The following is a 24,081-nucleotide window of genomic DNA, read 5'->3' as shown; positions in this document are numbered from 1 at the left end:
GGCCAGGCCCCACAGCCAGTGTCCGTTGAGTCCCTGTGAGCCTGATGTTGTCCCTAGTAAGCTGTGTGGGAGCTGTGTTGCAACCAGACTCAACAGCCAAAGTCCCGATGAGTCCCCATGAGCCTGATGTTGTCATTAGTAAGCTGTGTGGGAGCTGTGCCGAGGCAAGACTCCACAGCCAAAGTCCCGTTGGGTCCCGTGAGCCTGATGTTGTCCCTAGTAAGCTGTGTGGGAGCTGTGTTGAGACCAGACTCCACAGCCAAGGTCCTGTTGAGTCCCCGTGAGCCTGATGTTGTCCCTAGAAATCTGTGTGGGGGTTGTGCTGAGGTCAGACCCCATCGCCAAGGTCCCGTTGAGTTCCCGTGAGCCCGCTTACCATGGGTGTCCCTACAGGCCGCATGTCGCGGAGTGCTATTAACTGTCCTGATTGAGTGTCTTTCATAGTTCAATAAAGCTTTGTGTGTTCGCCATCTTCTTTGTGTGTTCTGTCCTACCTACGCTTCCGTCACAATGACATTAAAGGAAAAATATTAAAATAGAATAATATGATAGGCCGATATGTAATAATTACGACTAATTATAATATATAACTAGGTACAAATAAATAATATGCGCAACATGAATAAAATAAACAATAACTACAGTTTACTAGTGGACCATATAGGTTAAGAAAGCGCTGCTAAAGACAGTTTCAGAGAAAGTAGTTATATATTATAATTAGTCACATTATTTTCTTTATAACAACCCTCCTAGGCATTTTCATGATTGGATGAATTGGGGTCCTTGCAGGTTCTACTTCCACAACTCCGAAGATAGACATTCCTGGCGTTCACCATTTGTAAGTATTAGGCTTCTTTGGTGGCTCTTGAGGTTTTCTATAATATTACTTATTACTAATCATGCTATACTGTATATTCTAAAATTGATGCTCTGCTCTACAGATACTTAGATGTGCATCTATTCCTGAGGGAGTGATCAAAGATTCATGAAATGTGCCAAGTTTTAGGATTCATTTTCCTAATCTAATCATGTATCAGTTCTTGTAATTTTACTGTATGAAATATATTATCATGTAAATATTACTCATTGGCCCAATATTATATTATACTATTTTAGTATTTAATATTTTTTACTATGTATGTAGTGGCCATTTGTGTTGTGCCTCATTTAAAGTCTCAAAAAGGACCAACCAATGTTTTTATGGATATGCATTTGCAGGGATGGAGGTGCACCACTCAGTGTATTAGACCACATTTTATTTATAGTGCTTTGTGTATTTGGACCTCCAGCTTTTTTGCCTGTGTTAGCAGAGTTGCTCTGGACTTCACTGAGAACAATGCTGTTCATGAGGATAATCACAAGTATCTTTTAGTGTTTTACTGAACTGTTTTACTGAAGATTCCCAGCCAGAATCTTTGTTGTTATACAGTCCTTTGTAGAGGGCTGCCTGCTATGCAATACTACTCAGAATATTCTCCACTGGGGTTCCGTGGAACCCTAAGGTTCCTCAACAGGTAGCCAGGGGTTCCTTGAACTGTGACTTCCTTCCTATGTGATGGTGCCTACAAAGCTCCACGACATATGCCAATTGGCAGGGCTAGCAGCCTGACTGCAAGTGTTGTATTTTGACCACCAATCAAAGGGGGCATTCTTCCCACTGGCCATTCCTAATGTACGGTGCACTTGCCTAATGCTTCCCCAACTGACTAATCTGGACAGGAGTTCCCTGAGACCTGAAGATTTTTTCAAGGGTTCCACTGGGGTAATAGATTTGGGAAAAACTGATATAAACAAAATCTTCTTTTGCTAATATAAATGCAAGAAATGCAAGATTGGGTGTATTATACATAAAAGTTGGTTAGTACCTGCCCAAAATTCCAGGGAAACTGAGCACGAGAGTTGAAATCACCACCATAGATAATACCAAATTCTGACAGCACATACTCCTTTCTTTGTTCTTGATCTGCCAAGTAAACCATATCACCTGCAAGGAAGAAAATAATATTGGGTGTTACCAAGACAAGTATGAGCTGTCTGCTTCTTGTTTTTGGCATGTAAGTACATTGCACTACACAGCTCCAAAAAATGTACCTGCCAAAATCATGAGTGACAGCAGGATATATCATTTCTGTAAAAGCATACATGTGCGGATTACCATAAATTGTGCACATGGCATGTGACAATTTATAGGTCGTCTCTGTGGCCAATGCACATGACAGTGCATGTTGACAAATCATTTATTGTCATGAGCAGATACTGTGACACACAGACTGGAATCTTAGAATTTTTTATTTATTCCTAAGTAAGGAAATCTTGGGCTCAGCACATGAGTAACTCTTCTATCTGCTTACAGATCATCAGGATGAGCTTAAAAAGACAGTGCTGTTAGTAGGTGTTAATGTCGCTGCTGGTAACCTGAAGAGTGGCACTGTTACTCTGTCGGATCAGCAGGACAAGGTGATGCGATGATTGCAGGATTACCTTTTCACTTCCTACTGTGGTAAACAAAGCGGTCACGTGGCCACGGTTGTTCACTACTGAGTGCTAGAGGAGAGCCTGGCATAGGACCAATGTGTCCTCTGCCATGGATTTGGAGCACCATCTTGGGAGAACCAGAGTCTCATTAGACACAAAGCACTATCGAAATTTGTGTGGCCATCAAGGACTCATAAAGATTTGTATATAGCTGGGCTTCTTAGGTGGAGCCCACAGTGAGAGAAGTTACAATGAGGCACAGACCTGCTAGTGAGGTAAAGGTATACCTTTCATTAGCGATGAGTTTCTGTTAAGTAGAAAGGCCCATGGATGCTTCTTGAGATGGCTCTGCATCCAAGGAAGGCCTTTTTAGCCTTTTCAGCTTTCCTATCTGATGCAGCATGTAAGTGTCATAAGGTACTTGGCTAGGCTGTTTACTTTTTCAATGGTTGGAGTACCTCTTTAAAGTGCAACTTTACTTTAATAACATTCCTACAGGTAATATATTTGTTATACATTCTTCAATCTTTTGATACCTGTATTTAGTTACGCTCTACTGTTCACCTTTATGAAATTTTTTTTTTTTTTTGCTGTGACCTGTTCACGTTTCACGTGCTGACCACAGATGGGACAATGTCTCTCTCATAATGGAAGGTAGATTTCTGCCCATCCTCTCCTAGTATAATTCTTGCTTAATGCTGACAGGGGAGCACATACAATACTTTCACATAGAAAAGTGAGCAATTGACATCAACTTACTGGGAGGTTCTATAGCCTGTTTCCTGTGGCAAGTCTAATTCCATCTTGCAGTGCAGTGTTGACCTAATAATTACAGCCTGCCGAATCCCATTGAGGTGAGGGGGTTAGTGCAGTTTAGCTTAGGGGGATGGTTGTTGTGAGTGAGAGTGGGCAATAGATTTGTTAAAAGGTGTGTAAAAAAAAATATATATACATATATGCAGTACCTCTCTGCAATACAAGGCAGTTTCTCCATGCGTTATCCCCTTAAACTGATAATAAAGCTGTTTTTCTATTAAAATAACATAAAACATGTCATACTTACCTGTTCTGTGTAATGGTTTTGTACAGAGCAGCCCCGATCCTACTCTTCTGGGGTCTGCCCCAATACACAGCAAGAATCTCTGGTGTCTACCCTAAAAAAAAAGTACTTCCAACCTTGCGCTTTGGTTGAGAGGGCCCCACCTTTCCAGCCAAGCTTCCACAGGGAATTTCCTCCAGCAAATTCTCCTTGATCTAGGTTCCTTCAAGCTCTTAGCCATAGCATATGCTGAGGTCCAGGAACATTAGCTCTTTCTGTATGGCACATAGTCTGCCTCCCAGGGGGCAGACCACAAGAGAGTGCTCTGATTAGACCCTCTCAAACATTTATCTTCTCCCCAGCCACACCTTCTTGGTCTTCCTTCCAGGGACTAATCAAGGTCAGATAAATATCCATAGTCCAATGACTGACCATCCTACTCTATTTCTGGAACATTCCTCCAGAGGCAGGGTAGAGTAATCATCTGCCAGGTTTAAGGATGAACCTGGTTGAATCTGAGAAACAAATTGCAGCTCACCTGACTACAGAAAGCCATACACTAAATGTACCCAGCCCAGCACAGGGGTGCTACAATTATAAGCATTTTTTATAATTTTTAAAAAAGTGCAAACAATACCTGATCCTGTCAGAAATTCAGAGCTGTCCTGTGTCTTGTTCACTATGCCTTTGTTATCTCAAGCAATATTATCAGCTCTACCTAGCTCACTTTTTTAAACTATAAAACACCACACTATTTGTTGTCATAACAAAGAGGGTGGGAGGTATTTTGTTGTTTGGAAAAATAAATCAAGGCAGGATTGACATCATTTCTTGCAATTTCAGTTCAGTAAAGGCAGATTGTTGCCAGTCTATGGCCCTTTTCACACAGGGCGCACCCTTCAGCAGATCCGTTTGCTCAGCGGGGAATCTCTCTGATCCCTGAGCAAGTGCATAACAGGTCCATGTCCACTCCTGCAGAGTGGACACAGACACAGCCAGCTGTCCTCTATGGGTTGTCGGACGGAAAGGGACCACCTGTTTGTTACCATCCAGCTTCCGTCTGACAGACAGAAAAGGAACAGATCCCCATTTGTCTCTTTTTTATGGATCGGATTGGTTGTCCAATCTGACGGACAGAAGGGGAATGGATTCCCATCAGTCTCTATGTGGCGGATCAGATCTGATTGCATGTCGACGGTTGTAAACAGACACATGTCCATTTACACCCGCTGCTACATATAGGAGATAATGGTTCTGATCAGGTCTGCCTAAAAAAACGGCAGGTGGACCCAATTGGAACATCTGTGAAAGGGGCCAATTACATTTCCAATGTTGTTCCAATTGGGTCCACCTGCCCGTTTTTCAAGTTGACCTGATTAGAAACTTTTTTCTCCTCTATGAAGCTGTGGGTGTAAACGGACATGTGTCTGTTTACAACCGTCGACATGCAATCAGATCTGATCCGCCAAATAGAGACCGATGGGAATCCATTCCCCTTCTGTCCGTCAGATTGGATGGAAGTTGGATGGAAACAGACAGGCAGTCCGTTCTCATCCAACTGCCCATAAAGGACAGTGGGCTGTGTCTGTGTCAACTGTGTCAACTGTGCCAACACGGACTAGTCATCCGCTTGCTCAGCGGGGATCAGTGGAGAGATCCCCCACTGAGCAAGCAGATCCGCTGATGAATTAGGTGCTCACTGCATTTCTATCAGATGAACAGGTACTCTTTTTGCAATTGCATGGTCTTTAAAGAGACAAAACCATGGGAAAGCTGAATGTATATGTGTAGTTTTTACCCTAGGATACAATTTAAGTTTATTTTTCACATAAAATGTAAACAATGAAATAATTCCATAGTGTGGCTTTAATTACCATTGCAGAACTCGAATTTTAAAATAGCAGATTATTACCTGAAGCCCAAGGGTTAAAGAGCAGAAAGAACTCCCCGATACGCCTGGAGCCTCCACTCGTCCAGTATAGAACATATCGTCCAATTGCTGCATCATTAGGGGTAAAGATGGTGATATTCACAGAGTTGGATCCACTCGAGCTTCTCTGAGCTCCCCAACTGTTTGGTGAAGGTGATGAGGAATCAACGAAAGTGTATTCAAGGAGGGAGTTAGCTGCCATTGTAGAAATGATGGGTTAATGATTATAAATATGCAGTCAGTTGTCTTAGTAATTTGCATATCTAAAGGTGTAGGGGACTATTTTTGAATAACATGCGTATAAACCTATATTTGCTTCAAATAGGCTGTCATGCTAAAGCTAAAATCTCAAAAAATAGTTAAATACACAGATAAAATACATTACTCACTAAATTATTTGTATTTCTATTTATCATGAGACTTACACTGTAAAATCTTGGCTATGTACTTGATGCAAAAGTTTATCTCACTTAAAGGACTTTTTAAAACATTTAATAAATAGAGCAACAGATACAGCCAACACATTTTGTGTGAAAAATCCTTCCCCTTCTTCAGGACTTGAGCATTCGATGTTAATAAAATCACAGCTAAGGGGCCAGTATTAAGGGTTGATGAAGGCTAACATCACCTAACGGCACTAAAGGCAGCAAGCCCTTATAGAATAGGTTTTTTTCCCCAGAAACACGTTGGCTGTATCTGATGCTCTTAACCATTAAATGTTTCATAAAGTCTTTCAAATGAGATGAACTTTTGTACCAGGCGCTCCTCTATATTCATCCAAGAATTTAACATCTGGCAAACACTTTCTTTGTAACTATCAGAGAGGTAGCAGTCCAGAACCAGAACAGGTTCTACCATACTAGACTTCAATCATGGATTTGCTTCTTTGAAGGAAAAAAATCACTTTACAGTAGATCCATCAGAACCAGTTTTCACTTCTTTCTGTCCAATGCTATCACACACATCAAGCATCTGAGATTTACACTGGATATGGACAGCAAAAGGAGAAGCAGGACACGGATATGCTCATGTCTTTATCACTCTGCTCCCTTCTCTTATTAGCATGCTCCTTGTACCACAATACATCAGATTTCATGCCGTTAACCTGCCCTTGGCGTTGTGTTCCTCCCACTGCTACAAGGCACTATTCCTCTCTCTAGACGTCAACAGTGGGGCATAATTCCTACCATTAACGCCAACAAGGGGGCATTGTCACTTCCATTGATACCAATGATGGGGCACTATTCCTTCAACTAATACCAATAATGGGGCACTGTTCCTCCAACTAATACTAATGATGGGGAACTATTCCTCCAGCTAATACCAATAATTGGACACTATTCCTCCAACGAATACCAATAACAGGGCACTGTTTCTCCAACTAATAAAAATAATGTGGCACTATTCATCCAACTAATACCAATGATGGGGCACTATTCCTTCAACCAATACCAATAATGGGGCACTATTCCTTCAACTAATACCAATGATGGGCACTAACACCAATGATGAGGCACTATTTCTACTCCCATTGACAACAGATTGTATGTAATTGCTTTAATCCCATCAACCACCAAGTTTCAGAGCTGATTCCCACATGTGCGATTGAAGCCCGGGTTTCACAACTAATTGACACAGTAGTTGTTCAACAGTTCAGGTCAGGTTTACATCAAGTTCAGGTCTATGTGATAAGCTGATCTATATGATAAGCAGCATGTGTGGAATGTTTTAAAACAAAATTAAAAAGAATGTTTAAGAATAGTTTTTATGATACTGGTTGGGTTAACCCTATGTTACTTGTGGCAAGAAATACAATAATAAAACTTAAGTGGATATTACACACTCGGTTTTGAAGCATCTTCAGCAGCTGAATTAATCACTTAATGAGTATGCAGCTTCTTTTTCTTTTAAACCTTGCTTATTTTCCAGTTTAAACCTATACAATGACCTCGGGGTTCCTGTTTCAGGGTGGTTCCTTTCTCTGGCAGCATCTAATAGAGCCATGATTAGAATTGTGTTTTCCTACACTGTGTGCATCAATAGAAACACACAGCCCCATAGCCTAGGATGGCAAGACACTAACCTACTCCTCCTCACTTCTTTCTTCAAGCTAACAGACTGGCTCTGGACTGCAATGTCCACTGTTAAGGCAGCCCATAGACAAGTTAGTTTTTTTCAATCAACCAGTGGGTTGAATGAAAAAAAGTGACTAAATTCCCCATCCTCACATTAGAGGTGGGTGGGGGAATCCTCCCACTGAGCTATTGTCTTGCCTGCCATCAGAATACACTGATCAGAGCTCCTGGCTATAGCCTGCAATGCTGATCGAGAAGGGTAATCCAACAGAGTGGTTGTACAGAAGTCAATTTGTAGGTCAACATCTCTGCAACCATTGTGCCCCTGCTAAACCGCCAGATTCTGATCCTTGTATGGATTGCTTTACTGTTTCCTGCGAGGACCAGAAGTTCAGGGAAGCAGCACTGAGCCGGAGCATTAAAATTTGTAAACTGCAACTGCTGGGGTTGAACATTTAACAAACAGTTTAATGGAGAATATTTGTATTATTGTTCTCAGTGTTTTAATCTAAAAAAAAGCTAAGGCTGTGGAAAAAAATCTCTGGGATAATAACAAAACTATAAATACATCCACTTGGAGAATTTCAGTCTTTGTTTCCTATATAATGTGAATTACAACTACAGTAGCACATGTTTAATAGCAATACCAGAAATACCGGTTATAAGTATATGTATGTGGGAATGTCACTTAAAGAGAAAGCACCTAATTAGATGGACAAATTAGATCTTCCCCTATATGTGGCATGACAACATTCAAATTTGCATATGTTTTGAAATGTGGATGTGGGGACATTTGCTGATTGAAATTAAAAATATCCAGTGAAGACACACTGCTCAAAAAAATTAAAGGAACACTTTGAAAACACATCAGATCTCAATGGGGAAAAATATCATGCTGGAGGGCTTGTATGCATGCCTGACAACATTGGGGCATGCACCCAGGGAGATGACGGATCTTGTCCTGGTGTATTTCCTCCCAGATCTGGATCAGGGCATCACTGAGCTGCTGGACAGTCTGAGGTGCATGCTGGTGTTGTCGGATGGACCGAAACATGATATCCCACAGGTGTTCTATTGGATTTAGGTCAGGCGAGTGTGGGGGCCATTCAGTGGTATCAATTCCTTCATCCTCCAGGAACTGCCTGCATACTCTCGCCACATGAGGCCGGGCATTGTTATGCACAAGAAGGAACCCAGGACCCACTGCACTAGCGTAGGGTCTGACAATAGGTCCAAGGATTTCATCCTGATACCTAATGGCAGTCAGGGTGCCATTGTCTAGCCTGTAGAGGTCTGTGTGTCCTCCATGGATATGCCTCCCCAGACAATCACTGACCCACCACCAATACGGTCATGCTGAATGATGTTACAGGCAGCATAACCTTCTCCATGGCTTCTCCAGACCCCTTCATGTCTGTCAGGAAGCTCAGGGTGAATCTGCTCTCATCTGTGAAAAGCACAGGGTGCCAGTGGTGGACCTGCCAATTCTGGTGTTTGTTGCCCATCTAGTGCACCTGTTGTTAATTTCATTAACACCAAAGCAGCTGAAACTGATTAACAACCCCCTCTGCTACTTAGCTGACCAGATCAATATGCCAGGAGCTTAATTTACTTGATGCTATACTAAAAGTGTAGGTAAAAAGTGTAGTGTTCCTATAAATTTTTTGATTAGTGTATTTTCACTCCAATGTTTGTTACCCCGCTTTGGCTCCCATCCCCCGCCCAGCCGCATTACTCATTTACTTTCTTTGTGTTCTGTGAATGGGAAACTACCAAGCCCCACAGCCTTGGCTGTGGCTGCAGGCTTGTAGTTCCCAATGAACTACCACAGAACTACCTTACAGGCTCCTGCAACAAAAAATAATAAATGGACAATTTTTTAACTGCAAAAAAAATGTGCAATTATTATTTTTTGTATAAAGGTGAACTTATTCTTTAAATGTTTAATGGTAACATTTTTCATGGTCCTAATAGTTATAAATATTTTGTATCTATAGATTTTTGGTAGTGAAGCACACTCCTAGGTAGGTGCCAGGATTTGTATAGTTAGGATAAGCATAGCAGTGTTTTTCTGCTTAACAGGGAGGCTATTAGGAAAATCTAGCTGGGCTCTCTGCTTAACAAAATCCTGTGATGGATTAGTCAAGTCTGCTCATGATGCTCTGGTGCTGCTGAGTTTGCCTTGAGTTCTGCCTGCCTTCAGGAAGCTATGAGAGCCTTCCAGAACCTGGGAGGGAATTGGCAAATGAGCAGCATGAATATGGATACAGCCCTGGCCAATTGCAGGGGAGCGTAGTCCTATTACATGCTGGGAGTGGTACGTCCTGTGAGCACATGGGTTCAGCATCTTTACTGGGAGAGGACTAAACCTAGCCAGGCTGGAGGCAGACTTGCCCCGCCTGGCACTGGCTGCCATGCAACCCCAGGTGGGTTGACCTCAGAGCCTGAAGTTAGAGAGAGTGACCCTGGTATTACAGTAAGCTGACTGAGGGAAGGCTGTCTGCTAAAGCTCTGTCTGGTATCACTGACAGATTGGAAGGAGGCAACCATTCTGTCCTTGGGCCTTGTGAGTACAGACATTGAGGGATTTGGGGACTCTGTGTGCTTGCTACCCCCCTAGTGCTTGATAGTCAGCATGGGTCTGAAAAGGAAAGGGAACACTGCCTAGTGTTCTTAAGAGCTAGTCCAATTGACTTTGCTCAGCTAAATTACCTTTCGGCTGTCACAGTCTGTTGTAATGGGTTTGTACCTGAGGAGCTCAGCTCTGGAACTAATATTACTGCAAAAAGGAACTTTGCTCACTCCTAAACTACTTGCTGCTACAAATTAACCACTAGCCTACAGGGCACTTATACCCCCTTCCTGCCCAGGCCAATTTCCAGCTTTCAGCGCTGTTGCACTTTGAATGACAATTGCGCTGGCATGCAACACTGTACTCATATGAACATTTTATCATTTTTTTGTGACAGATAGAGCTTTATTTTGGTGGTATTTAATCATTTTTTATTTTTTCCTAAACAAACCAAAAACCACTGAAAATTTTGAAAAAAAGTTTTTTCTTAGTTTTTGTTATAAAAGTTTCTAAATAAGTGATTTTTCTCCTTCACTGATGTACGCTAATGAGGCTGCAGTGATGGGCACTGATAGGCTGCACTGATGGACACTGATAGGTGGCACTGATGGGCACTGATGAGGAGGCACTGGTAGGTGGCACTGATGGGCATTGACAGGCATCACTGATGGGCACTGAAAGGCAACACTGATACATGGCACTGATAGGCGGCACTAATAGGCAGCACTGACTGGCACTGATAGGCGGCACTGATAGCCACTGATAGGCGGCACTGATGAGCACTGATAGGTGGCACTGATTGACACTGATAGGTGGCACTGACTGGCACTGATAGGTGGCACTGATTGGCATTGATAGGTGGCACTGATGGGTGACACTGAAAGGCAGCTCAGATGGGCACTGATATGTGGCATTGATGTGCACTGGTAGGCACTGATATGTGGCATTGATGTGGCACTGATGGGCACTGGCACGAGGCACTGATGAACACTAACACAAGGGACTGATGGACACTGACAGGTGCCCTGATGATCAGTGTACATGTCCCCTCCGTGGAAAGCCGATTACCAGCTCTCCTCTCCTCTCGAGCTGTCAGCGTGACAGCTCGAGAGGAGAGAAATGCCGATAATGCCGGCATTTCCCTGTTTACATGTGATCAACTGTGATTGGACATCTTCGGCTCTTTCTGTGATCGTTGATCCGCTGTGCCGATCGCCGTGCTGCGTGCTCCCTGAGCTGTGCATGCGCAGTAAGAATGGGAGGACGTCATATGACGTCCTCCCAGAACGAGAGAACCACCTTGCGTCCGTTATATTACCGTTAAAGGGCAGTCTGCTATCTGCTTAAGCCAGGACTTCAAAAGTCCTCAACAAAGAGATCAAATAAATGTTCTCAGTGTAAATAGTTCTAATTCTGGAGTATCCTACTGAATTCCCTATCCCTATCCCCAGTTCTACAATAAAACTCCAAAAACAAACATCCCCAGGTTTGGCCATTGAAGACAACAGGAGAAAGTATCTGTGTACCTGGCTGTGGAAAATACATTTTGCCTATCTGCGGGGTGAAGAAGAGGGAAACCTGGGCAAAAATACAAGTAACCCTCACGAGGGTGGTGCTAGAGTAGTATTTACATGCATAATGGTTGATAATGGTAACCCCTTAATTAGCTAATATATGCTAATATATTACATGCATAATGGTTGATAATGGTAACCCCTTAATTAGCTAATATATGCTAATATATGTTGAACACTATCACAGTTTTGTCTTGGTCCAACCTCCATGTTGCTATTGGGATTACAACCATTCTTGGTATATTAATTTATAGCTAGACAGAAGTGCTGTGTCCAGGTCTACTTGAGAATGGGATCCTATCCTTCTGACCCACATCTAGTGCATATGGGCAACTAAGTCCTAGAGGACCTATTTGCAGCGCCACAGGTTTCATGTCTAACTTTGAAGACTGATATCTAAAAGGACTGGTGATGATAATGATTTTGACAGTCCAACAATGGAAGTATTGAGATATTTTTGTCTAATCCATTGGAGGGTCTGTTATAAAAAAGTAAGGACCCCTAGGCTAGAGTTCTTTGCATGGGCAAGAAGCTTTAACTAGTTCTCTGCACTAAAGTTTATGTATATGATCTCTGCATTATTTTGAGTCTTTCCATAGTTCTTTTGCCCAAAGATCAGGATCACTCCAGTGCATTGAACATATTCAACACTATGGCTATGAAGCACTAGACATAATTGCTCAGTGCTAGACATGTGTGATTTGTTTAGTTTTGATTAATTTTTTGGGACAAAAATTTCATTTTTGGAGATTTGGGCGTATCTGAATCTCTGAATGGACATAAAAATGAACAAATATGAAAAAAAGTTACAATGAAAATAATGAATGCATTTGTTTTTGGATGACGTCACATGATACAATAATAGTTCGGGCCCATGGGGAAATTAATTATATTTTCGAATTTGTTTGCTAATTTGAAATCAGATAATGAATAGATTAAAATTTCATTCCATTCTGTATTTGCATACATACCATTCAGTAATATATTGAATATACAGCAAACTTCTGGAATAAACTTGTGCTTGTGCAGAGCGGACATGGACACAGCCCGCTGCTCTCTATGGGCGGTTGTATGCAAATGGTCCACACGTTTGTTTACATACAATTGTTATCTGATCTAATCTGCTAGATGGATATTGATAGATCAATGGAACTGATGGCATGCATTTACATCTGTTCCATTCTGATTCAACAGATTTGGACATACCCTTATCTGTTAAAAAAAAAATGGACCAGAACAAACACGGATGTAAACAGATGGTAAATTGATGATCATCCATTCATATCTGTTGGTCCACAGAAATACACTGCTGTCTGTTTTTCAACGTATGGATGAAAAACAAACAGCTGGTCCGATCATGTGAAAGGGGCCTTAATTCTTCAATTAACAAATGAATCCGAAACAAAACAAAAATTTCCAGTGTGCACATGTCAGTGCAGTGAAGTGATACTGGCCCTTGGCCCAGAGACTACAGAATCATGCCAAGTAGTGCCAAGTAGTACAGAGATCCAATACACATGGTCAATACATTTGCCTTTGTGCTAATTTTTTAAATACTTTTCCTATTGGAGATTGCATTAATGTGTTAGAGATAAGAAGTAAGGAAAATTTCCCTACAAGCAGAAATAAAAATTTGACAAGCATTTTAAACCTCATTGATTCATTCCAGTGAATTTCCAATTGAAAACAAGGCAAGCTGAAATGTTCATCTGACATTGCATGTAATGGTACTCTAAATAATATTAGATAAATATTTCTCATTCTCAATACAACGTTGAAACATCAAGCTAACTGTCACCTACCCTGTACATTCAATTTCAAAGTATGTGAAATCAGCATTAATAATTTTACCTCCTGTTGTAGGAACAAGACTTGCAGTGAACGAAAACCTGTCTTCAGCTTTCACTGGTGCATCGAACTGCAACATTATTGTAAAATCCTGTCCTCGGCGTACTATCAGGTCATTGCCCATGAAAGAGTCACAGTTGTGTTTGGATTTATTAGATTGGACCTGTAGGTCATAGTTGGTCAATTTCAGAGCTGTGGGAAAGAGAATATACAGTTATAGTATATACATTTTAATAAAACTGCCTATACAGGTGCTATTAAAAAAATAAAATCTTTATTTGGTTTCAGTGTTAGCAATTTCAAATACACAGATAGGAAAATTGCATAGAGATAGCAAATCTTTAGATATGTTAAAAAGTTTAATCACAAAAGGGACTTTAGGGTGCCAATAAAAAATACATATGTGCATAAAAAGTTTAATTTTATTTTGCATAAACATATACAAGTATTGAAATATTAACAGACAAAGTTCAATAAGGCAAGACTTAAAGGGATATTGAACCCAAAACCAAAAATGTACTATATCACAGCTTACCTATCATTAGCCACTTTTCCTCCACCCTATAGCAGTTTTACTGCTACAGGGTGGACCTCCTGTGCAAAATGCTGTATATATACGTGATTTTGCACTTCCGCCTCACGGGGTGAGTGCGCGCCACCGACAGATCGCTTCTGCTGAGAACTATCACAGCAGAAGCCGATGTGCGAGTTAGGTGAACAGACCTTCACGGGTACCCACAGATCATTGGGCAGGGAGGAAGAACACAGCTTTGCCTATGTTTACATAGGCACAGCTGTGTTGTGACAGGAGAAAGTGATCCTTCTTGTGTCCCTGCAGAGCTGGGAACACGATCAATCACTTCCTCTTCTACCAGCACCATCTAGTTTACACCAAGCACATAGCTAGGCACACAGTTAATCCTTTGATCACCCTAGATCTTAACCCCTTTCCAACGAGTGTCATAAGTACAGTGATCAGTATATATTTTTAGAACTGATCACTGTATTAGTGTCACTGGTTCCCATAAAGTGTTAGTGTAAATATGTCTGCCGCAATATTGCAATCCTGCTATAAGTCGCTGATCGCTGCCATAGCTAGCATTAAAACAAAATTCCAGTATATGTCCCATAGTTTGTATGTCCCATAGTTATAACTTTTGTGCAAACTAATTAATATATGCGTATTGAATTTTTTTTACCAAAAATGAGTAGCAGGATACATTTTGGTCTAAATTTATGAAGCCATTTGATTTTTAAATGTTTTTATTGGACATGTTTTATTGTAGAAAATAAAAAATAATGTTTTTTTCAAAATTGTTGGTCTTTTTTTGTTTATAGCGCAAAAAATAAAACACCCAGTGGCGACTAAATATCACTAAAAGAAAGTTCTATTTGTGTGAAAAAAAATTATAAAATTTCATATGGGTACAGTGTTGCATGACCGCGCAATTGTCATTCAAAGTGCGACAGTGCTGTAAGCTGAAAATTGGCCTAGGCAGGAAGGGGTTATAAGTGCCAGGTAGGCAAATGGTTTAGACTTAGTTCACAAAGTTGTCCTCGGTTTTTCATTTCTTTTGGGCATCCCGTACACCCCCTACCCCATCCAAGTTCTAAATCCCCTAACATGAAATTAGGGGAGATCACTGCAAAGTGAGGGAATCCCTGGTTGTCACCAGGGTTACCATAACTAGTGTCCCCATTGGAATATTTCTCCTCTACTACTGTTCTTTGGACAACCCAAAATTTTGGATTTTTATTTACATTCACTTTCTACTTTTTAGATGATAGCAACGAGTAGGACAAATAGAGAGGGCGAACCTCCCTAATGGACAACAATAAAAACAGATAGGTGTTCTGATCCCTCTCCACTCTATCCAAAACTTAAAAAATAAAAGTTTTGCCTTTAGGTATACTTTAAATATTTGTGAGCATTAATAAAAGAGCTGACTGTTTCCCAAAGGCTGAAAATTGGAAAGGCACATAACTTTATCTCACAGAGAATAGGTGCAGGAATTCAAACTTGTCCCCCCGCAACCCCTTTCCCTTCACACGTACCCTCCAAACTACATCAAATAGTAGGTGATACCAAATTTCATTAACAGTGGCAGGGTTGTAAAGGGGCAATAAATACCACAGGTGTGTTATGTACAGTGTGCAGAGTTTGGGGGGGGGGGGTTACATACAGAGTGCAGAGTTCAGAGGTGCACTGCACACGGAGTGCAGAGTTCAGAGGTGCACTGCACACAGAGTGCAGAGTGCAGGGATGCACTGCACACAGAGTGCAGAGTTTAGAGGTGCACTGCACATGGAGTGCAGAGTTCAGGGGTGAGACACACACAGAGTGTAGAGTTCAGGAGTGCCCTACACACAGTGTGCAGAATTCAGAGATGCACTGCACACAGAGTGCAGAGTTCAGGGGTGAGCCTCACACAAAATGCAGAGTTCAGGAGTGCCCTACACATAGTGTGCAGAATTCAGAGGTGCACTGCACACAGAGTGCAGAGTTCAGGGGTGAGCCACACACAGAGTGCAGAGTTCAGGAGTGCCCTACACACAGTGTGCAGAATTCAGAGGTGCACTGCACACAGAGTGCAGAGTTCAGGGGTGAGCCACACACAGAGTGCAGAGTTCAGGAGTGCCCTACACAGAGTGTGCAGAGTTCAGGAGTGCACTACACAGACAGAGCACAGAGTTCAGGGGTGCACTACACACAGAGTGCATAGTTCAGGGGTGAGCTACACAAAGAGCTCACCCCTCTTCCACAGCTACTTTCTTCTGCATCCCTCATCCACATCTCCATTTCACCCCTCTTCAGCTCTGAGCTCTGCATGCAACCCCCCTCCACTGCCCCTTCTTCTCTCCCCCCCCCCCCCCCCCGTATAAGGCTGAAGCACCCAGCCAGCTTTTGAAGCTCCTCACACACTGTAGATGGTTCCGCCTCTCTCACTTGCAGGGAGATCATCCAGCAGGAGTGTTGACATCCAGGCACCAAATAAAAAATTAAGATCACAGAGAGTCAGCCTACCACCTGATGCCCCCCTTCCGCCCATGACCACACTGCACCCTGGCACCTGCATATCCCTTGTCCCCATATTGCACTCAGTGGAGATCAGATCTGTGGGAGCTGTTGGGAGACCAGCTGTCACTTGTAAACACAGAAGCTGGACCTCTGTGTTTAGAAGTCATAGTTGTGAGCAGGGAGCAGACAGCCCGAGCCAAAGGTGGTGGAACTGAGTTCCACCATGTTCCAGCTGAAAAAAGCCCTGGATAAGCATATAAAAGATTCAATCAATTGTCCACCTGATAATTGAATACACTAATATTCAACAGAGGAAAGGAGACCTGGCGTGTTACTACATGCTCATAGTGCTGTAGGTCTTCGGTCAGTTGACATGGTGAGGGTTTATCGTTGGAAAAGAGAGTTCTGCTGTTGGTGTACTGGTGTGCCTAGCAGTTTGGAGTGGCAGCAGACAGACCTCCAAATTTCCTTGTTCCTGTTTATCAAACGTGCTTGAATTATCAAGGATGTACCTTTAGTATAGACAGAAAGTCTGACAGGTTGATACCTATTCCACTTAATAAATGAGTAATAGAATAAATTACATTTGCTGAGTATGTGTTTGTGAGGCTATAAATTTAGTCACAGTATGTAGATTAGATGATGTGTTTTACAATGCAAATAAGGGTTTAATGATGTTTACATAAAAACGTGAGTAATATGTAATTGTTAGTGAAAAAAAAAACGACTAACATTCCAAACTTTGAAGTTTCCATATGAAGAGGAAACCTAAAAAAATGCATAGCAATGGCATAGTGATGTATTCAATTGTTTTATGTGTGTTGTTTTAAAGGATATCTTCACTCAAATAATGTGGAGATGGTTAATGTAGCTGTTAATACTTTTAAACATCGTACCACCAATGGTATCATCCTTTATTGTACTTACTGAGCCATGAGCATGTTTCTCTCCATTCCTACTGCAGATTGTCTAAAACAGGGGTGTCAAACACAATTTCATCGTGGGCCGCATCAGCATTATGGTTGTCCTCAAAGGGCCCGTTGTATTTGTAAGACTAGCTGTGTAGAGCATCTCACCCCACCTTACATCAGATGCCAAGATCCCCCCCCCCAGCCCCCCACCATCAGAGGTCAACAGTCCCCCGACCCTCCTTTACATCACAGTATACCCCCTTATTTTGTGCTGTTGCCGGGAAGAATCTGGGAGCAAAGCTGCAAAGCAGAAAGTGCAGGGTCTAGAGGAGGGCTGGAGTCAGCTGCCACAGTCTGCTGAATGTTGAGACCAGGGAAGGCAGAGATGAGGGGTGCTGAAGCTGCACAGAGAGGTGCAGGATCTGTAGGAGAAGTTCTGTCCTCTTTTCTGCTGCCGACTGTTGAGACAAGATGGGGACAGAGACAAGGGGGGTACTGCAGCTGCAGGAGGGGTGTGAGGGCCACGTGAAATGGCCTGGTGAGCTGGATTTGGCCCACAGGCCTTGTGTTTGACCTATGTTGTCTAAAAAATTCCAAAGACTTTAAGTGCAGTAATGATAACACTGGCAGCATACTAGAAGAGTTCTACTTAATCAGTTGACATTTTCAACTTAAAGGTCCACAACTAGCCTGTGATAGGGGCTGAAAAACGTAATGGTTGGTGTCCATTGTGTCTAGTTATACTGCATTAGCCTGTAAGGATAAGGTTACCACAAGAAACTTCTGAATGGAGGAAATTTTGTTACTGTTTTTGGGCATCCTGTAACCTGGTCCTCTATCCCTTAGACCAGGCTTTCTCAACCAGGGTTCTTCCAGAGGTTATTAGGGATTCCTTGAGTAGCGGCTGGCTCAGGCTCTCCGCAGCTCCCTGAGAGGCTGAGCCAGCTGCCGATCCAGGCATCTGGGTGGATCCCGACATTAGAGTCAGGTTTTCTCAATACTCTGGACTGGCTAAGTGGCATCAACCGACATCCAAGAATTACTCAATCCCTCCCACTGCACCTGGTAGTATTTGCCAACATGCAAACAGGAAAATAACACATGGGCACCTTTAAAGAAATGGAGCCTTCAGATGTACTTTAAGTAACAAGGAAAAAAGTAAAAGGCATCTTTACATCACTGTGAAAGTTCTTAGTGTAATAAAAAAAAGGATGTAATAAATGCCAAACAACTCATTGAAGCTCTTATTGGCTTAAATATTTCAAAGACACACCAGACATTATAGCTTTATTGGCAGATTAAGCCTGCCCAAGCATGTGTCTTTTAATACACAAGGCCTACATACATTATGTAGGAAATGTTTAACATTGCAATAGTCTGAATTGTAGCTTTTGAGATTTCATGAGAGTAAAAGAATGAAATAAAAATGTTTGATCATCTAATTTTTCTTACTGTCATCAGAATAATGGTATTAGTGGCACTCAGCCAGTATTTTACCAGACTGGTCAGTAAAATAATACTCATGTTATTAATAGAAAAAGAATATAAAGCCTGTTCTTGAAGCAATTCCTAGAAGAAAAGAGCTAGCCTTTCATCGTGTCTCTGACCTTCACTCCATTCTAGTTCTGCAACATCCCTCAGTCTCTTCGGCATTTGACACTTCTCTGTGTTGGAAACCTGTGTTCCCTGACACACACTATGACTCTTTCCTCACTACAAGACTCAGAAGTGAAGTAGAGGTCAGAGGAAAAAACCTGATTATGGTGAGGGGGCACAGACATCCAATGCTTCTGGACGTGTCCATTGCTGAAGACTTTCAGTAGCAGTACTTTAAAAATATGACAGGTTTGCGTTCAGTAGTATTTTCTGTAGAATTGTATATGGAATGCCAGGTCTACCACCCATAAAACACTTTTCACTATACGGAATGACAGGGAAGCTCAACCTGTAAGCCCACAGGCCACATGTAGCCCTCAGAGCCCTGTGATGTGGCCCTCAACCTCAAACCTGGGGAGCACACATCTGTGTGCAGACGTTTTGGTGCGCTTTCAGAAAGTGCACCACACTTGCAAAATATAATAGAAGTCTAGGGCAAAGCCGAGCTAAGCCTGCGGTGCTGGAAAACAGCAGTGCATCAGTGTGAAAGCAGCCTTATAGGGGACTCAGGACAGTAAGTTATCATTTACATTTGAGGTTTGGGAGGCATTAAAGGCCCATAGTTGAGATGTTTTTTCACCCCTCCTCCAAACCACTGGTGTAGCATCAGGGGTGCCAATGGTGACCCTGCCCCATGCTCCTGGGGGCCCATGCAGCCTCCCTGTCACATTCTTTTTTTACACTTGGACAGAAGGGGCGACATATACAGAAACTATCCTCTCCATTTTCCTCCTGGAACCGCTGAAAGCAGGCTTCTCATCCTCACCCTGCCGTGGGTATTCAGCAGCTGCAGGAGGAAAATGATTATAAGGCTATTCAAAAATAAAAATTGAAATTCTGAATCATTTCATTTCATTGTGGCCTGTGACTGGTTACCAAATCACTTAAGTGGCCCTTGCTGTTTAAAAGGTTGAGCACCCCTGCGGTATGTAATCCATGTATAATATAAATTGATACAGATTGTATTTGACATTAGTGAAAAACATAACGGCAGTAAAACAGCAAAAATAAGTTATAAATATGTATAACAGAAGGGTTTCTTTTCATTCTATTGCAGGTTACAGTCCACAGTAACATGCCGCTTAGCGTAACCATAGCAGAGGACTGATCAGATTTATTCCTAATCCATAGGTCTCCAATGTTTTCAGTTTATAACATACAATCAAATATAAGCTATAGCAGTGTGGCATACAACGGTTAAACTACTCAAAAAAACTGTGTGTCTAGAGAAATAAGCTGTCGCTGCTGGCCTTGCAATCATGCTGATCCAATACTTTCTGCATCACTGATATGAAATAAGAATGGATATCATACATTTTGACTTTACTCTTTCTAAATTGGCTGCATGCTTGTTCTTGATCTGTGACTCACAGCACTGAAGATAGAGAAAGTCGGTCAATTCGTATTTTCTAGCTGACGTCAGCTAAAGAATCAAATATAAATCTCTCCATGTCATTTATTGAAATTATATCAATTCAATGGTTTTTGATAGAATGTATTATTACTGAAGCTGGCTATCCCCGCTTCAGTCGATCCTGAATACGGCTGCCAGACTCATTCACCTTTCCAACCGCTCCGTCTCGCCACCCCCTCTGCCAATCCCTCCACTGGCTTCCGATTGCGCAACGGATCAAATTAAAAATCCTAACGCTGACGTACAAAGCCGTCCACCATACTGCCCCGAACTACATCACTGACCTAATATCCAAGTACCACCCAACACGCACACTCCGCTCCTCACAAGACCTCCTTCTCTCTAGTTCCCTGGTCTCCTCCTCCCATGCCCGCCTCCAGGACTTCTCCAGGGTGTCACCCATCCTCTGGAACTCCCTGCCCCAACCCATCAGATTATCACCTACTCTCCTCTCGTTTAGGCGCACCCTGAAAACCCATCTCTTCAGGGAAGCCTACCCCACCCCCTGCTAACTTGCCGACCTCCTCCACTCTTCCTACCACTCCATCCCCCACAGCCATCTCCTCCTGTGCCACCATCCCCTCCCTCCTAGATTGTAAGCTTGAAAGAGCAGGGCCCTCAATCCCCTCATGGTTTGCATTGTATTGGTATTGTTCTGTCACATGTTCTGTCCCCCTCTGTAATGTACAGCGCTGAGTGAACTATTGGCACTTTATAAATACTGTATAATAATAATAATTATTGGAGTTATATAATGTAGCAGTGGTTTGGTAAAGCAAGTCATTCAAAGCTTAGTGCTAGCTAATAAGCTGAAGTGAGAAGGACCTCAAAGAGCTGAATGATATACCCATTAATGACTCCATTAATGAGGCCATTTCCCTATCTTTAGATTTCCTGCACCCAATATCTGTGCTGTTGCACAAATAGTGGTATAACAAGACAGAAAAAGAAAGAATAGTACCCTACCCCATGTCTTTCTAGTAATTATACAGTAAGAGGGCCACCTGGAAACCTCAGTGAATGCACACTATCTTTGAATTCACTTTAGACCACAGAAATATCTCCATATCTAGTCCTTTCCCTTTAGGAAGGATGCCGCTAGCTAACAATAAAATGAACAACAATTTGTATATTATCAGGCTGAATAAACTAAATGATCCAGACTTTGTCTTTTGTATGTAAATAAATGGGTAGCTGAATAAATAATAGAAACATAGGATTGTGACAGGATTCCCAATAACTGGTGAGATGGCTTCTGCTGACCTTTGAATCTCTGAAACCCTGCAGTAATTCAATCAACAGCTATGGATAAATGATAGCAGCATCACTTGCTTTTTCTATATTTCTTTACCACTTTTCAGTCAAAATAGGAAAGGGTCAATCTGGTTACACCAAAATCCTCTGGTTTGTTGCAAAATCTATGTGAATAGATTTTGCAACAAAGCGTAGACACATAATTCTGGTATTGGAAGCTCTTCTTCAGGCCTCCTCCTAGGGGTACTTCTAAATAGCTTGTTCTCAGTCTAAATGTGGAATCAGGCCATTTATGACCAGTCTTAAGCATTAACCTTTAGAGAGTGTCTGGCTGGAATCCACAGACATCAGATATATCAGATCTTATAGATTTTAACATTGCTGAGGTTGATGAAAGGTTGTCATGGACTTCTCACGCAAACTGCTCTTACTCTTTAAGACCAAATGACAAGGCAAACATAGCTTTAAAAGTTGTCAGTGGCATAGACAACAGATGTCTGATGGGCTTAAGCTGGCCTTACACCTGTAATATTTTGTTTGAAAAAGGTCATTTTCAGAACATTTGTTCAATTATCTGAGAGTTGAGGGAACTTATTCAATAATCAGTTTTAACTAGAGCTAAAAAAAAAATCAAAGAATGGCATTTTTTGTCAGTTCTAATGGAAAGGAACACATTTCAAATTGTTGAATTAGCTCAGGGATAAGAAAATCAACTAGTTTTATGAGCATGCATAAGTACAATGTTCATTCTCTGAAAATTGAGACATGGACGTGGTATGCCAAAAAGTAATTTGAACTTAGTCAAGTCCATGAAGGCATCATCACATGGCATGACAATTGATTTTTATACTTTCTCGCTTGAATGAAATTCTCCAGGTGTAAGGCTAGCTTTAGACAACACATAATATATATATATATATATATAAGTATCTAAAACTACAAAACAATTCCTCAGGAGAATATGTTTCAACGAACCTGAAGACCAAGTTCAACACTTTAGGCATATTTCACGTCTCTATATGCAGTGCAGACTTAAACTGGCTTTATGTTTCATGTTATCTATGGCATATTAATATGACATAAAGAGCAAATAAAGGATTATTTAATGTTAATTTTCTCCTTGGCCTACAATCACAATTCTATGCAGTGAATTTGCAGTGTGGTACATTTCAAACGCATTGCCTTTCATACCTATGAATGGTGCATTTTGCCAGAGATCGAAACTGAGAGGCAGCAACAGAATTGTTTTAATCCACTCCAAGATAAAGCAGAGGTGTGAAACCTTAATGCCAACTATCAATGCCTAACGAAAGACTATATGCATAAAATCATTACCAATTTTCCCCTAAGGCAAACACATCTATCAGAACACTAATTAAATACTGTCTAGAAAGCATACATGATTTATGCTCTTTCTTTAAAGTGTATAATTTAAAACTGCCCTTCAAAAGTGATATATTAGTTTTGATTTGAACTAGAGTTACTCTGAATCAGATATTAACATAATATTTGTATCCAAGTTCCCAATGCTGATTGTAAGCAATTTTCAATTTTTGATAGTTACATTTATAATTATTAAATGCTTTTACAATTTGGAGATGTAAATGCCCATCTCCAACTGATTATCAGCGATATATAAGAGGCCAGTGGGTGGGTTCAACCTAGTGGGGCACCTAAAATGTAGACTTTTGGTGGATTTAATCTTTCAAGTGTAACTATTCATACTATGTGTTCAGTAAGAATTTCAGTGACTGAAAATTGGATTCTTAAATGCCAATGAATATCACATTACTAAACAATCTCTAGCAGGTACTGATGTTCAATGCTTCAGTACTTTGTTCAATAGGAGCTGCAGTAAGTGATAGTGACATTGATTCTGTATTTATTGAAAATGAATATCTAACATCTTTTCCCCCTTTGTTAACTAAAATTAGTTGCTTGTCCAGTGTAAAAAATTTTTTGCCTCTTGTACATACCTGATGAGTATCTCCCAGCTCCTGCCATCACGTCTGTGTTGATACTTCGGTGTCTATGACTATTGTGTGACTCGTGTGATCACAGCTAGCCTATATAGTGACACATAGTCTCTTGGATTTTAATTACTCTTATTTATAGTGAGCTGGGTGGATCACAATGTTATAGTGACTTGTTCCTGCAATTATACCTAGTGTATAAGCAGTGGCAAAAGCAGATGTAGCACTATACATTTCAGCTACCTAGTTAGATATCATTAGTAAATGAAGAATGAAGGGTATAGTCTGTTTGCAACTGATGTCAGTCCACCCAAACCACCAAGTTTGGAAACTTAAAGCAT

At 41.4% G+C, this 24,081-nt stretch overlaps 1 protein-coding gene across 2 annotated transcripts in view; it reads right to left on the bottom strand.

Moving 5' to 3' along the window:
• Positions 1-23,833, bottom strand: part of LOC149465849 (protein-glutamine gamma-glutamyltransferase E-like) — a 62,587-nt gene extending 38,754 nt beyond the window's left edge. For both annotated transcript variants that reach the window (XM_089673379.1, XM_089673380.1), the window contains exons 1-4: positions 23,744-23,833; positions 13,517-13,705; positions 5,427-5,639; positions 1,866-1,984 (exon numbers count right to left, since the gene is read on the bottom strand). In XM_089673379.1, the coding sequence (XP_089529505.1) occupies positions 1,866-1,984; positions 5,427-5,639; positions 13,517-13,705; positions 23,744-23,771 (549 nt within the window). In that variant the 5' untranslated portion in view covers positions 23,772-23,833. The remainder of the gene's footprint in view (positions 1-1,865; positions 1,985-5,426; positions 5,640-13,516; positions 13,706-23,743) is intronic.
• Between the last annotated feature and the right edge of the window lie 248 nt (positions 23,834-24,081).

The sequence above is a fragment of the Staurois parvus genome, unplaced genomic scaffold (assembly GCF_062004578.1).
Source record: "Staurois parvus isolate SC_StPar_1 unplaced genomic scaffold, SC_StPar_1.0 ptg000137l, whole genome shotgun sequence".
Classification (NCBI taxonomy): domain Eukaryota; kingdom Metazoa; phylum Chordata; class Amphibia; order Anura; family Ranidae; genus Staurois; species Staurois parvus.
This window is presented reverse-complemented; position numbering and strand designations above follow the sequence as displayed.